The 17,953-nt window shown below is 37.4% G+C and overlaps 1 protein-coding gene across 1 annotated transcript; it reads left to right on the plus strand.

The window, feature by feature from the left end:
* The first annotated feature begins 1,356 nt into the window (after positions 1 to 1,356).
* On the plus strand, positions 1,357 to 14,850 carry mettl1 (methyltransferase 1, tRNA methylguanosine). Its single transcript, XM_028447228.1, has 6 exons — positions 1,357 to 1,574; positions 5,045 to 5,172; positions 5,261 to 5,445; positions 9,995 to 10,108; positions 12,196 to 12,297; positions 14,546 to 14,850. Exons 1-6 carry the CDS (start codon positions 1,459 to 1,461, stop codon positions 14,702 to 14,704), a joined length of 804 nt encoding a protein of 267 aa, XP_028303029.1. The 5' UTR covers positions 1,357 to 1,458; the 3' UTR covers positions 14,705 to 14,850.
* Positions 14,851 to 17,953: the final 3,103 nt, after the last annotated feature.

The raw sequence follows: 17,953 nt of genomic DNA on the forward strand, positions 1-17,953 counted from the left end.
AAAAACCATTTGGCTCAATATAAAGTATAGCACTGTTGTCAATGCGGTTTTTAAATGGATCCAAATGTGTAGAAGGTATTTTTGTAGAGTCGTAAGGATTTATTGACAATTGTGTGATTATGTTTGTCTATTGCAGTCCACAATGTTGTTTCAAATAATTCTAAATCCATATCCAATATTTCTTTATTTATCCTCTAGTATGATAGTAGAAACAGGAAGTTTCACAGTAACGGTTGAACAGAACAACAACAGAGCCCTGCACAACCTACCCCGGAATACATTTTAAATAAATATACTGTACTAATACACATTGGGCTAGCCACAAACATCTTCTTTTTTCTTTTTTTTCTCTTCTCGTAATTGTTTTTAGGAATAAGACCCAAAATAGAAATATGAGAATCCCAAATGTTATTAATTTTTGACTTTGAAGCTTACTACTCCACAACATTACTGCATTTAAAAACACAATGTAATTGTGTTATCTGTCATTACAACCTTTAAGTTGAGTCATTGTCATCAGAACCAAATATTCTCATTGTAAAACAACACTCTTGTTTCAATTTGAAAAAACAAAATTCAATACTTTTTTTTTTTTTTTCAAATTAAAAAAATTTAGTGAACATTCGAAAACTATGGGTCGCTGATTGTAAAGTTGCGCATGCTGAAATAAACAGCAACTTTTTTGCAACATTTAGCAACAAACCACGTTTAAAAAAAGGTGTGATTTTTTTTAATATTACCTTTAACCAGATTTACAATGTGTGAAATTTGTGATATTTCTTTTCTCGTAAAAATATAATGTCAATGATGAATCTAGATGTTAAATATAAAATATGAATATAAATGTTAAATCTAAATGTTAAATGTTGAATCTAATTGTCACGGGTGAAACAAAATATTAATGCGCACATTCACCAAAAGTACCAAAATAAAAGCTCATTCCGATGAATTTGCATAACTAAAAATGTAGTTTCACCCGTGACATTTAGATTTAACATTTAGCATTTACATTTAATTGACGTTATAGTTTAACGAGAAAAGAAATTTCACGAATGTTGCTGTAAATCTGGTCAAAAGCAACATAAAAAATACCCACATTTTTTTAAACGTTTTTTTTTTTTTTCTTCGCATAAATGTAGCAAAACGTTGCTGTTTATTTTAGCAACTTTACTATCGGCGCCCAATAGAAACAGTTACAATGTCTAAAATTGTTTATTTTTTCTGATTTGGTTCAGAAAATAATATTTATTAATAATGGGTGGGAAAAAAATCAGTAAATAACTGACAGTTAACGCGGTGAGTAGCGGTTTTTATCAAACCTGGCAACCCAGGTTGGACGCTTGAAGATGACGTCACGTTGTGCGACACACACACACACTCTCTCTCTTCAGCGTACACATGTGATAGAATAACAGCGGAGAGTCTAAGCGGAGTTGTTTGTCCGATAAACGAGGCACCATGAAGCGGTCTGCGTGTTCCTCTGAGCCCGCTGACAGCTCACCAGCGATGCCTCAGAAGCGCTACTACAGACAGAGAGCTCATTCTAACCCCATGGCTCATCACTCCTTTGACTAGTGAGTTGAGGCCATGTGTGCTGCTTATTCATCAGTAACAGTAAACCAGGGGTTTCTAATAAGTGCACAGCTGAATTTGTCCCAATTACCTCCTAAAGCCCTGCCCCCAGGCTAATGGGTTATTATTACTACTTTACTGGTTTAGCCTAAATCAATGGATTGGGTGAACCCAGTTACATTATTCATTGCTTTCCTAAGGTTTTGTGTTTTAAGGCAGGAGTCAGTCATCAACCTTTCTGTAACCGTGAGCTATTCAAAGTTACTGGATAATCAACAGTTTGATACACACATAGATACTACTACAATTTCCCAGTTTCACTTTAATTGGGGAGAGATACTGTAATCAAGAAAGACTTTGCATCTACTTAAAAAGTTAGGAAATACTTCAGTGTTTTATTGCAACACGTTATTTCTCTTTAATGTTTGCCATTGTTTCATTTTCAAATGACCACTTATGAACTATTTCATCGGGAATCATCATGTTCCTATTTTACTAGACACTAACTACTTTTTCACTAACTGAAGCATGTTCTTCTAAAAATCTAAACACCAAATGTGCAGAATCTTTAATGAAATTCTATCTGCGATACTTGAACACATTTGTCTCAATGTTTCAGTGAAAATAAACATTTAAGGATAGTTAATTTAAAAAAAAAAAAAAAAAAATGTATGAAGTGCAGCAGTGTTTAACTCTACTAAGGCTCTGACGACATATGTCATCAGAATTTATCTTTGTGAGTTTGAAGCCTTGTTACTAGGGATGTAACGATTCACTCAACTCCCGATACGATTCAATTCCCGATACTGGGTTCACGATACGATTCTCTCATGATTTATTTTACAAAATGGGACTGTAGACAAATGATTGAAAAATATTCCTTTATCTTTTTTGGGGAAAAGAACTAGAAAATACTGTACTATTTTCCTTTTATTTTTCATTGTCAAAAGAATCCCATCATAAACTATTCAAAACATTGCAATTTAATCTTGAATGAAATAAATAAAGGAATAATACAAATGAAGAAGAAGCCTATTAATTTAAATTCTGGTTCTATAGTAAACAATGCTAAACTGCGTAATAGTTCTTTTTCTTTTTAAAAGTGCAACTGAAAATGTATTTTGTGCCTTAACAATTGGACTTAAAAAAAACAAAAAAACAGTCATTTTACTGTATTTACATCAGATATTTGTTTAGACCAGCAGAGGGCGCTGGTAATCCAGTGTTTGGTTGGGATGCAGCTATTCTGTGCAGTGAAGAAGCGATGCTATGCTAGCAGACAGAGCTAATTGAAAAACGTGACTTTTACAGATATTCACGTAATATTACAAATATTCTTTCGGTGCTAAAGGGGTAAGGAATCATTTATGAACATGTTTAAGAGTAGAAGGCGGCCAGAAAGAAAGTAGTAGCAGATTCCGCCCTCCACTTCGGCATTTGGACAAGAGAAGGATAAATATATAGCGCCCTCTGCGGTTTAAAAAAGTACTGCGATTCAATTTTCAGAGTCGATGTGAACCGTGATAGCTATGAATTTATTTTTAACTGCCTTACGATTAATCGTGACATCCCTACTGGTAAGTAATCATGTTTTCTTTAAATGGAGTTATTTAGTGACTAGTGCTGCTGTTAGAACAGGCCTGAGGGCGCGTCACATGGTCCATGCGGGCTACCTTGGGTCTGCAGGTTACCGTGTTAGTGACCCCTGCCTTAAGGTTATCAGTAATGTTTTCTGTCACTTCAATTTCTGAACCTGGATCTAAAAACGTGCTCCATGTCTGCACGCCAATCCCTGAAGGGTCAAGAGAACAGGGAGAAACCAAACTTTGTCTTGGCAAATGGAATTTTGCCACTAATTAATTTAATATACCCCAAAAAAGTTCTAACCAAAAATGCAGACTGTTTCTAAACATTACATGGACAGTTTTACTTGTTTCCAAAGTTAAGTAAAAATAATTCATATTAAAAACTCAATAATTGGATCCTAAAATCATGTTTAATGAATATAATTAGTGTGGCTATACCAGCCTGTCATTGCCCGATCTTGTCAGATTTCAGAAGCAAGGCCTGAGTTTACCTCCATACTGAGATTTTCTTACAATCTTAGTACATGAATGCTACGTACTGATATGTACCCGTGCTGGATTAGCCATGCACGGAGTTTGCTGTACTGAAAAAAAAAAAAACCTTAAAACATCACAGCGGAACTAGCAAAACTTCATTTTCCGGTAGTGTGCATGCTCATAATCGATCTCAGACCCTGACACCGGGCCTGCTTGGATGGGAGACCACTGATAATTCCAGCTGCCACAGTGAGGGGCAGTTGCTCTCGTGGTATATGTCATTGTGTCCTTGGGCAAGGCGCTTCACCCACATTGTCTAGTATGAATGTAGTGTGTGAGTGAGTGTTGGTGGTGGTCGGAGGGGCCGATGGCACACTATGGCAGCCGCGCCTCCGTCACTCTGCCCCACGGCAGCTGTGGCTACAATAGTAGCTTACCACCACTAAGTGTGGATTGAACGAATAATGCCATGTAAAGCACTTTGAGTGACCAAAATAAGGTGCTATATAAATCCAATGCATTATTATGAATAGAGCCATTGCCATAAACATGTTTAAGACTAATTTAAATGTGTTGATATGCTGTAATTTTAATAAACGTATTACGAATTGTTATGTAATTCATATTTAACAGACAGTCGACGGCAAGAGTAAACTGGCCCCCAGGCTGGTTAGTTTGAGACGCTGATACAAGCATAATAATGTGTGCCCTTAGTGCAGGGTTTCTCAAATGGGGTACACGATGGCACTACAGGGGGTAAAAATGGGGGTTTGTAATGTTTATTTTAGTTAAAAATGAAAATCATAATAGTGATGATTAATTTATCTTGATTAGAACATGAACTGAAATTACGAGAGACAGTCTTGGTCTACTACCAGGACGGAGACGACCGGAAATTATAAAACTCAGAAATATATTCATTAAATAATAAGATATTCATTAAATGCTGTTTCGTTCCACTTATTTACAAAATGAGATTTTTTAAAAATGTGTGTTTTCATTCATTCATTCCATCATTATGACCTATAGTTGTTGTTTTCAGAGGATTCTGAGCAACATTTTGAAGTTGGACAAAAAGGGGGTACTTTGAATCAGAAATAAGAGAAAGTGGGTGCTTGGGCCCAAAACGTTTGAGAACCACTGGTTTAGTGCAACTTTATCAATAAACAAGCGTTGGTGAAACATAATCCCTGCCTAAAATCCAGCTCAGAATCAATTCCTCCATGAGAAGAATTCAGCCTAACATTCTGCGTGTTTGTACCTTTAGACTTTTCACGTCATTGTTTAAATATTTTTAGGGTGATCCAGAAAAGAAAATGGCCTTCATTTTAAGCCTCTTCTCTCATGAGCCACTCGTGCACAGTGCAGGTGCTTGTGTTGTTACTGATTCCTGATGTTTTCCTCCTCAGCCCGGTGGCGCCTGAAGAGATGGATTGGTCCCAGCTGTACCCAGAGTTCATCTCCAAAGAGCGGTCAGATGCAGACAGCCCTCGAGTTGAGTTTGCTGACATTGGATGTGGCTATGGAGGACTTTTGGGTACTTCCTGGATGGGCCACACCCCTGGTTCTACAGCTCTGTACTCTGTACCAATCATATCTTTCTCTCTACCTTTTATCCACTTCAGTGGAGCTATCCCCCCTTTTCCCAGATAAACTCATGCTGGGCTTGGAGATCAGGGTGAAGGTGTCGGACTATGTTAAGGACCGGATTGTGTCACTGCGTGCGTCAGAACCAGGAAAATACCAGAACATTGCCTGTCTCCGTAGCAACGCCATGAAGTATCTCCCCAACTTCTTCTTCAAAGGGCAGGTGAGTGTTTCTGTGTCCTGAGTCGGCCTCTAAAGCAACACCGTGCATAATGTTTGAAGTCCACAAAAAAGCACTCACTTTATTATTATAATTATTATTATTATTATTATTTAAAGCGACTGTGAGAACTTATATTGAGTAAATGTTAATACAAGAATCCATAACAAGTATGTTTAAATGTCTTTTTGAACCACTTTCCTTATTCCTACTCCATTCAAATTCGTAAGCGTTCAGCTGTGCGTGTCCCTTTAAATTTTGTCCCCGCAAGGAATTGTGTGTCAGCGTTATCTTGTTTCCTTTGGTAAAGGATGCATCGGTGTTTCCTAGGCTAAAGGAGGTAAAAAAGGGAAACAATGAGCCTCTTTCCCTGAGCTTAAATAGAACTTGGACGCTCTTTATCATGGCCACCATTTAAACACTTCCGGGGTGAAGGAAGAGTGGATAGGAAAGGAGATAGGAGAGAATATTTGGATGCAGCCTAGTATTCCTCTCTAGTTGTCACAAACTGCTGACTCTGGCCGCCCCCTAGTGGGCTCCCTGTGTAACTTCAATGCCAAAGTGAAGGAAGACAAAAACTTCTTTCCTATTACTTTATTATCAACCCTGTTGTCAGAGAAACAGAAGCATGAATATGACAATCTAGCCCTACGATCTTAGGTTTGAAAAATTTGATTAAAATATCTTCTTAGATAATTTGGATTTAAAATAGATATACCAGTACTTTTCATAGCCTTTTCAGAATTAAATGCAAAAGTGACATTTGGGGAAAAAAATCACTACAGTTAAATTGAATTCAGTCTCTGTGAATCCTAAAGGACGTGCTGGTTTGTTAAATGTTGTGTAATATATTTATTAGTGAATATTTGTAGCATCCTCACTGTTGAATTTTGATATCCCCGCACTTTATTATTTTTTATTACTTTGTAGCAGATAACTCGTCAACCACATTAAGTTTAACTGTTATACTGAGGATTATACTGACTCCAAGGGGTTATACTAAGAGTTATACTGACTCCTAGATTTTATATTGACTCCGAGGGGTTATACTGACCCTGAGTGGTTTAGCTTATCCATCCTTGCATTTTCTATAGGAATTGTAGTATATCTAGTTTTAGTTTGTAGTACTCTAATATTTAATACAATTTTTAATGGGAACAAGCCAAACCTTTTCTTGCTATTTGTGCCAATAATTACAAAAGAGCTTACCTATGGAGTAAGTTTCCTCATACTATAATAAGATGGGGGTTTTTCTAAGAAAGGGTTTGTTATTTGTGGAGTATAGCAATACAGTGGTGTGGAAAAGGTGTTTGCCCCCTTCCTGATCTTTTACTTTTTTGCATATTTCCACACTTAGATGTTTCAGATGATCAAACAAAGTTAAACATTAGTCAAATATAACACAAGTAAACACAAAATGCAGTTTTTAAACGAAGGGTTTTATTAATGAGGAAGAAAAAAAATCCAAAGCTACGTGGCTCTGTGTGAAAAAGTGTTTGTGGATAATGACTCTCACTGTGGTTTGCTGGAGTCCCAAAGCTTTAGAAATGGCTTTATAACCTTTTCCAGACTGATAGATTTCAATTCCTTTTTTTCCCATTTGTTCCTGAATGTTGTTGGTACTCGGCATCATATCTATAGCTTTTGGGGATCTTTTGGTGGACTTTACTTTGTCAGGCCTGGGTGTGGCTACAGAAATTGAACTCGGGTGTGATGAACGACAGGTATGTTTTAACAGGAGGTTTCGGGGGCAAACACTTTTTCACACAGAGCCATGTAGCTTTGGATTTTTTTCTTCTTCATTAATAAAAACTGCATTTTGTGAATACTTGTGTTATCTTTGACTAATGTTTAAATTAGTTTGATGATCTGAAAACATTTAAGTGTGGAAAACATGCAAAAAAGTAAGAATTCAGGAAGGGGGCGAACACTTTTTCACACCACTGTGTGATACATAACGTTCTTTTGAAAGAGATGCTTTAAATTTCAGACGTAACAGAAGATAATAAATGAGACATTCTAAAGTGCAGTCTGGAATTAAACCAAACCAAGACATGAAATTTCAACATTACACTCCCTCAACTGTGTTATCTGACCTGTTCACTATTTGATGATAAGGACTCCTGTTCTCGTTGTATTTTTTATTTTTATTTTTTTTACTGCTTAAAAGCTGAAGATTTTCTCAGAATTAACAAAGCAACCTTAATCCCAGGACAAAGGTTTTTTTTTTTTACTTTAAAATTGAAGAAAAGTACATTTTTGTCATTGACTCTAAGCAGCTCACACAAGTCTGGCTCAGCCTGCACTGCTTTAAGCAGATTATTATGACAGATGTCAATAGCTCACTTTATACTAACTGCTAAACCAGAATTAGTAATATTGTTTCAGTCGATTTGCTCATTGACAGATTGTACAAAAAAAAACTTTTTCGAAAGGAAAAAGGAAAACCCTAAATAACCCGCTCGCCTCAACGTGAGACGACATCATTATTCTAACAGATGGTGTATAGCGGCCAGCCCCGTATAGAGATGATGTAAACATATGCACATGTGACTGAATCCCTGGATTATGGTGTTTATAATAAAAGCCTGTCTTAAAGCTGGCAGCCTGTCCTGGCACTGCCAAGGTAATAAGAACACTACGGCTAAACGTTTCACGGTTAAACTAATTGCTTTCCACATGTTAAACATAAGGATTCTGAATTAATTCATACAGGTCATTCAATAAATCCAGGGCTTCCACAACAATGGGGTCATTGACTGACTCGTACAGCATCACATCAGCTGAGTATGGAGGCACGCAAGAGGCCATTTATTCAGCCCAATTAGCTTCGATAATCTATGACTTATAGAAAATTGCTTTAGATTACATGAGGGGCTTTGTGTACCAGGGTTAATTTAGGTCCCATGGATAAAACTTCACCTCAAATGCCCCGAATGCTTGAAAACCCAGAGAAACCCCTCAGATCAGCAGTGAGATATCAGTTCTGGGGGTGTTTCATAAATAACACACATCAGTTTGACTCGTTTTCCTCATCATTTCTCCATGCAGAGACAGAAAGGGGTCGTCATGAGCCCTGCAGTGTTTAGGTAAAACACTTTGTAATAATTTAGCTTCAATGGACCATAAATCATTCACAGACTTCATTTTTCACTCATGAATTATCAGACAGAGACTGCGTTGTGTCGCTGCGTTTCACAGCTGCATTAGTCATCTATGTTGATCAGTACAAAGCAAAAGGATTAGGCGGAGACCACCCAAAGACTCGTGTCACAAATCTCACCCCAATCCGCCTCACATGCATGACACCATTGAAACTGCTTTTTTTTACAAAAAATTGAAGAAGAAAAAACACACACACAGGCTTGTTTCTGTTTTTCTTTCTTCTTCATTGGATTTTTTTATAACTCTTAAAGTAATTGTTGAGGTTTTTCCCCACATCACTGATGGAGCCCTTCAGGCAGTGACTGGACCCTATGATTATCCCCATTTTGCTCTGTCTTTACCTGACGTTATTTATTCTAGCTAATAAAACACCACTGGAATGATTTCATAATATATCAGCTGCACTAATCTCAGTAGGGACTTCACATGTAAGCCTGTCGCAGACTCAAACATGCACAACTTTTTTGGGGAAAAAAATGAAATCCATGGAAAATCCCCTTTCGTGGTCCATATTGTTTAACACCTAACCACAGAGTGTTTCAGGGGCCATGTTTACAGCCGTCTGAGAGCCTTTTTTCTACAAAAACATGTGGCTGTCGCAGCTTTAATATCCTATGGATCTCATTGTCATTTTATACAATCAGCCTGAACTTTATCAGCACTCAGCTTCTAAATATTGCACAAGCCACACTTTGTTGCCACATGAAGGACAAGTCAACACTTTTCTTATGGTTGTTATCTTCAAAACATCATTGGACTACCCACAATGCACTGTTTTTCTAATTTAGCGATTTAAAATATACTGAATTACCAGCTGGATCAGATATCTGAGCTGTTGCAGGCCTCAGTATTAGTTACTGTATGACGTAAAGCTGTTGGAGCGACACCATGTTATGATTAGCGTAATTCAAACAAGCTGTCGTTTCCTCCTATCCATCTCAAATCTGTTAAATTTGTGGTGTCATTTAGTGTTAATTATTTGATTAAATTTGACTTAGGGCTGCAACATTATGGCCCAAATGACAATCGTGATTATTTTTGATCAATATTGCGATCACGATTATAATCACAATTATTTATCAGTAAAAAATCTGTTTTCAATGTATTTGTATGTTTACAGTGCAAAATTTTGCTTTAAAATGGAATTATAATAAAAAAGATATTGTACCAAAGGCTAACTGAATAAATAAACTATTACAGTGCAGAGCCCATATTTTAAATCTAAATATTGCAGACGATCAGGTTAATTTAATCGTGGCAACCTTGTGATCATGATTAAAATGTGATTCATTGTGCAGCCCTGCATCAAATGTGAGTGCACAAACAGAGCAAATATTTTAATAGAGAAGCTTACTGATTAAATAACATTCTTTTGTGTCTGTTTCAGCTCAGTAAGATGTTCTTCCTTTTTCCTGACCCTCACTTTAAAAAGACCAAGCACAAATGGAGGATCATCAGTCCCACTTTGTTGGCAGAGTACGCCTACACGCTGAGAGTCGGGGTACGCCACACACCTTTAAGAGCTTTTGCTTTGAGAAGGTTGATACCTAAGAATTAGTAGACGTTAAAACTCTATTTTGCAATGTGTTTTGTTCTGTGCTTTAAAATGCAGTTTGAAATTGAAGATGGACTCATAAAGACTTTGTTAAATGCTGAATCTTGTCATTTCGAGTCATTCTAAATTAAGGGGTTCCATTGCGCTTGATTTCCAAAAGGTGCGAAAGAAGAAACCTAATCATTTCTGATTGTGATTCTGAAACGGTTCTTCTTCTTCAGCTACTACTACTACTACTACTTTTTCTTTTACTTCTACTTGTACTTCTATTTGTACATTCTACTTCTAACTGTACTTCTTGAATTAGGGGAGAATTTTTCCATGATCTCTAAATAAAAAGGAGGATCACTCTTAAACTCTAACGCTGCGATCACGCGGCACAATATTTTGAGATGCGGGCACCGTGTGACAGCTTCCGCAGGATTGAAAAATGTTTTCCCCGTATTCGCTTCATATGCGTGTCTGAAGCGAATATAAAAGCGCCGCCAACCAGACTCCCTTTCTTTTCACCATCAACTATGGAGGACCCCAGTAAAATCGATGCTCTTCACTTTCTGTGGAAGCTGAAGAGCCGTCAAAACGCTCGATGCTGACGTTCCTGAATTCACCAGGTTAACCAGCGACGCATCCAACTCGGTGAGTTTCACTGTTTTCTTCTAGAGCTGCGCCAAATCCTTCCTGGTCCAATCCCAGTAAAAAAAAAAAAAACTGGCTGTGTCGTCGAGCTTCGGGTGGTCTCACACACCACAGTTATTTTCTCCTCCATGCTGAAATAGGTGAAAAGACCGTTGTCCGTGTTGACAGCCTGACGTCATTGTCAACAAAGACTTTGATTGGCTTTCACACCTGCGTTTCTCATGAAACAGTCGCTAGAGTTCAATATTTTCAACTCAGACGAATGTCACGGAAAATCGAGAGCGTGCATGCCGTGCTCATGCCGCGCTGATCAAACCGCGCCACCCAACAGGAGAAGAATTGGCCTCTTTTAGCGTCTCCCATTGACTTGTTATGTAATCTGTCCGCTCAGACATTTTGTGCTGCGTCCGGTGTGAACACAGCATTAAATAAGGATCATTTGTTGCTGCTGAGTCTGTTCTGTGTGTGACCTACAATATTGTCATTGGTATGTTGGACTACAATGGCACAGCGTCTGATAAAGTGTGCCAGACTGAACAACAGTCATCTTCATCATGTCATGTCTGTTTATTCCAGCGAGCACAAATCCATAAATTCACTGAAAGAAAATGAAACAACGTGCGGGACATCTGCACACAGACTGTACCTGCCTGTCCTGTATGAGGATGTTTGATGCTGTCAGTAATGTTGCTATTGTTCATTGTAAAGTATATTTCTACAATCAGACACAGCTGAACAAAATGTATTATTTTATTCTCGTCTCCTCAAACTTTAATTCATTAAGTTAAGGCAAACTAGGCTGTCTGATGTGCTGGATTATGTTCGGCATCCTATGCATCACTCTGTGTCTTCCGTGCACATTTTGTACCAGGAATATGTTCATTCATTGGGAATTTTTTTTAACATTGATGAGAACTGAAGTGTGACATTTGCGATTATTGTTTTATTTCTAACCCATGCTGTCCTTAAGACCCTCACTGTGGTGGTCAGAGGTGGTAAGTCACCGCCTCTCATCCAGCCTTCTGTGAAAAACCAAAAAAAAGCCTCCCATGTATTGACACACACGGGTGTGGAAATGTGTGCCATCACTGAATTTTCTACGAAATCCTTGTTCAAGTAACTTTATCTGTCCAGTCAGCAAAGCAAACTACATTAGGGGGTGATTCACCTCTGTGTTGTCTGCAGGCTATTTTTATCTTTCCAGATAAATTCCTCTGTGAGGTGAGGAAATCTCCAAGTCTGAGCCTGAAACACCTGACAAGCTTTTTAAATAACATTTTATTTTATTTTAAATATCTAATGTAAAATATAATGTATCTAATCGCTCCAGTGACTTTTCAGTCACCTTCTTACTATGAAGTGTATTAATAAACCGTGTGCTTGTCTGCTGGTGACAGGGTTTGGTGTACACCATCACAGACGTGGAAGAAGTTCACCTGTGGATGGTGAAACACTTCACTGAACATCCGCTGTTCGCCCGTGTCCCTGAGGAGGAACTGGTACGTTGACACAAAGCTGTTCTCTGTGTTTACAGATCAGGACAGCAGTGTTTGCTCATCAGTTTGCATATGCATTAAAGGGGACATAATATGAAAAATTCACTTTTGCACATATGAAGTAACTTGAGTGTCAACCGGCACACAAAATGTGAAATAAAACCATCCTGTTCTTTGTGTGTGGTCTGTGTAAGTCTTACAACACAGATAAAAAATGCTGCGTTTCAAATGTTTTAACTTTGTGCCATCACAAGTAGAATCGAGAAAGAAAATACCCTCCCCTCCGCTGGTATCTCTACCCATGGACTCCACCCCCAACCTGATGAAAACTTTTGGGAAGGTTAGCCATTGTTTTTTTGCTAGCGAAGGAGTGATGGTGCGTTCACACCGAACGCGACTGCAGTCACTTCAATCGCCCGTGATGAGTCGCTTGAACATAGTGGTGCTTTTTGGTTACTCCATTTTATTGCTCCAGTGACGTGATGACCAGGGTAGTGTGTGTGCGCGTGCGTGCGAAGCTGGATGACAGGAGAGAGAGAGGGCTGATCACTTCTACAGCACTTAACTTAATAATTGACAGCGCCGCTTTTACGGTTTGAATGATCAACTTACGGAGTTACTAAAGGATGAGTTCACCCAGAATGTAGGCTTATTCAAGAAGTTAACCGCTTTAATTTCACCCCGGTAAATTGAGGAAGCCTCTCGCTGCAGCCGTCTCACTGTATTGGGAGGGAGGGGCTGCTGCCTTGGTTTTTTACAGACAGTGATGGACGAGGGAGTTGTCACTTGAAGTCGCTTGAAAAGTTCAAAATGTTTTACTTTGAGTGACTCGGTCGCGCAGAACCTCTTGAAGTCGCATCATTTACATTGATTTTGAATGTAATCTAGTCACTTCAGTCACATTCGGTGTGAACACACCTTTAGTGTGTGCAACCCTGCAGGAGGGGCGGGGGGAGGGGGAGGTCTTTGCAACTCCAGGAACTCACCCCCCAAGACAGAGCGCTTTGGAAGAGCTGGATTATACAGGGTCCTAAACCTCCCCTGTTGCTTGTTTTGACCAAACCCCAGCACAGATACTGTATGTCATTTAGACCACATGGAACTGTTTTAAAATGTGAAAAATGGGTATAATATGTCCCCTTTAAAAAAAAATAATAATAAAGAGGTTAAAATTTGAAATCCGTGCATTTGCTTAATCACTCAAAGGATTCAAAAGAATTATGAAGTGACTTTGCCAGAATGGCACAAACAAGTGTTGATTGGTCATTTTTTAAAAATGTTTAAATCTTAAGACCCAAATTAATTGTAAGTTAAAAAAAAACATCTGCATTAGTAAAGCTGTAATTACAGCCAGTTGGACACTGAGTATAAGACAGTGTGAAGCAGGGTTGGGGTCAATTATGTAATTCTAACAGGAATTGGAATTGGAAAAATCTGTTGCTACTGTTGTTGTAATTCAATTGTAACTGAGTTCAGATAATTTACTTTTGAATTGTATTTGGCATGGAAATTCTATAAAAACAGTCATTTTTAATTGAAACGTAATCCGTGGAACCATATCACACTTCTATTGCTTACACATATGTACTTAACAATTATTAAAATATGTTTTATATAAACTTTTTCCACTATCCGTCACTTCTCTTGAGGGTCATTTCATTATTAAAAAAAAAAATTAATTCAAGGGGTATATTTTCATACCAAAAATATTAATACCAATATTTTCATAGATAAAGAAGCTTAACAGATAACCATGAGATAAAAAAACAAATTGCAACACAGATCATATTTTTTACTGTATTTTACAGCTTTATTTTACTGTCCATTATCATAAGTGATGCTAACACAAGAGAAAGGATACATTTTATGGTTTTTTTAAAAATTTATTTCAGGCTCAGTAATTGTGATTAATTGTAATTTAACTTTAGTAATTAAGAACGTAATTGTAATTGTCTTTCAGGGGAAAAATATTATTTGTAATTTTAATTGTAATTGGAAAAATGCCGGTCATCGTAATAGTAATTAAGTTAATTACTTGAACATGAATCATCAAAGACGTAATTGTAATTAAAAAAAAATGTAATTGACCCCAACTCTATTGTGAAGTACTAAACACAGTGCTAAATAGCCTGTTAATGCAGGAAGGGTAGAAACCTATAAAATCTGTTCATATGATGTCATTAAATTGTGTAAAAAGTCCAGGTTGAAGTTAAAGTGTTCCATATTCCTTTTATTATGTATTTTATGGCAGAGTGAAGATGTGATTGTGGGCCGCTTGGCTACGAGCACAGAAGAAGGAAAGAAAGTGCAAAGAAATAAAGGCAAGACCTTCCTCGCAGTTTTTCAGAGGATTGAGGATGAAATGACGGACTCTGGCACAAACTTTCAGCAAACTGCAGATAAACAGTGATCGTTTCCTTGTTTTATTTGGCGAACTACATGATTGCTTCTCTGACTTGTTTTTTTTTTTTTTTCTCTTTTAAGAGTGTCTCGCTCCAGTTCAGCCTCACCTCAAATGTAAAGTGATATATTATCATGATGCTCTTCCTTATTTTTATCACATCCTCTTTTTTAAGAAATAGTTTATTTTGCCAAGCTGTGACATGTGCTTTGGATTTCCTTTAAAGATTAAAAAAACTGAACAATCAAACAGAAACTGCATGTTTTTCATTATTGTATTAAAAAGGAAATGCCAACACATGATACCTTTGATATTATGTTTTTAAATCACACAGAACTAGACATCAGTCAGCTTAAGACATCCAGATGTTGAGCTTTGTGAGTCCTCACTTTTCCTCTGTCTGACCTAATGAGAGCCGATCTCAGTGTTTGTTCTCATCTGAAATGACCTAAGCTTATGACGCAACCTTTCTGAAGCCTTTGTGGTATTAATGCGCCGTGTTGCCATTCGTGACTAACTGATTGGACTGCAGAGTTTGCCAACAATATGTATCACGTGTTTAAGCTGAGTCAGCATCTGATGTAAAAGTTAAATCTGCAGTATGCGTTGGTCACGGCGCTTTTCTCTTGACAGTAAATATTACAGACCGCAGTTTTAAATTACACCATCAACTGTTGACCTTCACACACCGACCCATGAGCCTTATCTGGTGTGATAATGACAAACCCTTCACCCGACTCGACATCTATACACGCTGTATGTTGCCAGTTTGCATCACATACAGACTCATGCAAAATGCTCCTCCCTTGTTACTTCTTCTGTGTGTTGATGGTGATAAGGGGTCATTTCAGGCTCTAAAACCAATCCCAAAGTCAGCTCTCCTTCGCTCTTTGGTGACAGACTATTGAACACTGTTATCGTCTTGCACTTCCTCTAATGGTGGACCGTTGTCCAACACTCCCCTGTAAACATTTAGTCCTCATCCATCCGTCCAGTCATAGCAAACGATTACAGCTAATTAATAAGCTGTTCCTCTAACCTCACAATGTACAACAGTCTGTGCCATCAATGCAAGATGATACCAATGGATGCATTTTTTTTTAAAGAGTCCTTAACATATTTATGTATTCCAGGCTTAAAGCTTCATTTATCCCAGTTGTTGGTCAAGTTTTGTTGCCGACTTCAGCTGCCATTTGACGAGATACATTTCATTTTGGCTCCTTCAAATAAATGTAACCGTTACTTTGATTTGATTTATTTTATTGTATTTTAATGCAATTTCCAGCCCTTCATAAATGTTTTTGTAGAGCTTATCATCTTTCATCATAGTTTTAATTAAATACAGTTTATCATTGGACTAAAAATTCTGCTGCCCGGCTCCTCACCAACTCTCGCAAACATGACCATATCACACCTGTCCTTTACTCCCCACATTGGCTCCCGGTCCTTTGCAGAATCCAGTACAAACTTTTGCTTTTCATTTTCAGTTCCTCGCACCAGCGTATTTATGTGAGACTGACCCCTCACCAGCCCAGCAGAGGCCTACGTTCTGCCCAGGTCATGTTACAAACAGTGGGGTGGTCGTGCTTTTGCTGTGTTACGTCCAAAACCCTGGAGCTCGTTGCCGCTTGAGTTGTGTGCCATCACAGACCTGCCCCTGTTCAAATCAAAACTAAAGACTCACCTGTTTAGAAGGGGCATTTGACACAGACCTATGGCATTTGTTATAAATGTGACAATGGTCTGTTTTTAATGATAGATTATGCCTTTTTAAAAAAAAATTTTTTAATTGTGTACAGCACTTTGGTGTGTAAAGTGCTTTAGAAATAAAACTTGATTGATAGTTTTATATATATATAGTTAGTGGAAAGGATTAAATATTTCTCAAAAACAAATATATAATAATTAGAGCTAATTACCAGTGGGTAATTTTGAGTTTGGAGGCAAGTTGTTTTCATGATGTGAAATCAGCCAATCTGAAGTAATCTCTGTGTGGGAGAGAGACACACACCAATAGCAATTTTATATTTTTAATTTAGTGAATGAAAAAACTATAGAGATTCTGATCCCTAAGTTCAAAAAAAAAAAAAATACTGAGGACTAAAGTGTTCTTTGCTGTCAAATCTAACAGTGGAAACTTCTCAGGTTTTCCCTCCATGGAAAGCTTTTGATTGACCACTGTTGACCCAGATAGTCAGAGGGTAAATGTCCCACAAACATCAAACCATAAGAATGGTTTGTCTCTTTTCCTACTCACTCAGTTTATTCACGTTGTTGTTTCTTGAACAGCCTTTTTAGTGAGCTGCTTTAGTGTCATGGATGAGCACAAATGGGTCGTAACTCTGAAATAGATCGAGCATTCATCATCTAATGAGTAATAAAGGCGCTCAGAGAAAGAACCTGACGTGTGATGCTTGTAAACAATACTTTTTTTTTTTACAGTTCACTGAATAGTTATTATGAACACAGATTACTAATGAGTTAAAGTATCCCTAAGTTATAGATGGGCGAGCAATCAAATGTTTAACAACATCATGTTACGGTTATGTGAAACTGTTTTAAGTAACATTTTATTTATCCAAACTGCTTATTGTCCCAAAGTTCCTGTTTTAGAGGAATAAACAATGGGTTATATAAATGAAGATATCAAATATTATGTTACTGTAATATGCCGGGGTGCCACTTTCTAATGGACGGAAATATGTCTAAGTCTTTTAGACTCAACCCAATAATATTGAACCAGGGGAAGGAGTTTGAACCACCAACTCTACACCTAATAAACACAGCTTTAATAATTCAGAGGAATCAAAGATCGCAATTTAACTTTTTATTTTCATAATACAATAATAAACAAAACATTGTGGTAATTACATCATGATAAAATGCAGTTCTAAGCTAATTTAACGTGATGAATATACCATAATAAAGTGGAAATACAGTACTACACTACAAAAATCTAGTCTAGGCTAAATATTGAATCAAAATGAAGGGTGAATATTCAAATAAAAAGGATCATTGTGAGTTTGTTATACTTCTTTTCACTAAATGGTGAAACAATAGATCCCTTAGTTAACATTTGAATTGTTTTCTGGACAAAACAGTTAAAATAACTTCCTGGTAAGGGAACATTTTCTGGAAAAGGCTTTAAGTAATAATGCCATGTATCAGGTTTCAACTTTTCAACAGACCATCAGAATATAGTTATTTTGGTGATTTTCTTTTTGAAGGGAAGAACGAGAGAGAGACATTTCGGGAAAA

This window comes from Gouania willdenowi, chromosome 5 (assembly GCF_900634775.1).
Source record: "Gouania willdenowi chromosome 5, fGouWil2.1, whole genome shotgun sequence".
NCBI lineage: Eukaryota > Metazoa > Chordata > Actinopteri > Blenniiformes > Gobiesocidae > Gouania > Gouania willdenowi.

Bases quoted from the DNA above. Each gene is read 5' to 3' on its own strand.
- mettl1 (XM_028447228.1), top strand. From the start codon at position 1,459: ATGAAGCGGTCTGCGTGTTCCTCTGAGCCCGCTGACAGCTCACCAGCG. The intron at 5,173-5,260 runs GTACTTCCTGGA...TATCCACTTCAG, and splicing joins TGGCTATGGAGGACTTTTGG to TGGAGCTATCCCCCCTTTTC. The intron at 12,298-14,545 runs GTACGTTGACAC...ATTTTATGGCAG, and splicing joins GTGTCCCTGAGGAGGAACTG to AGTGAAGATGTGATTGTGGG.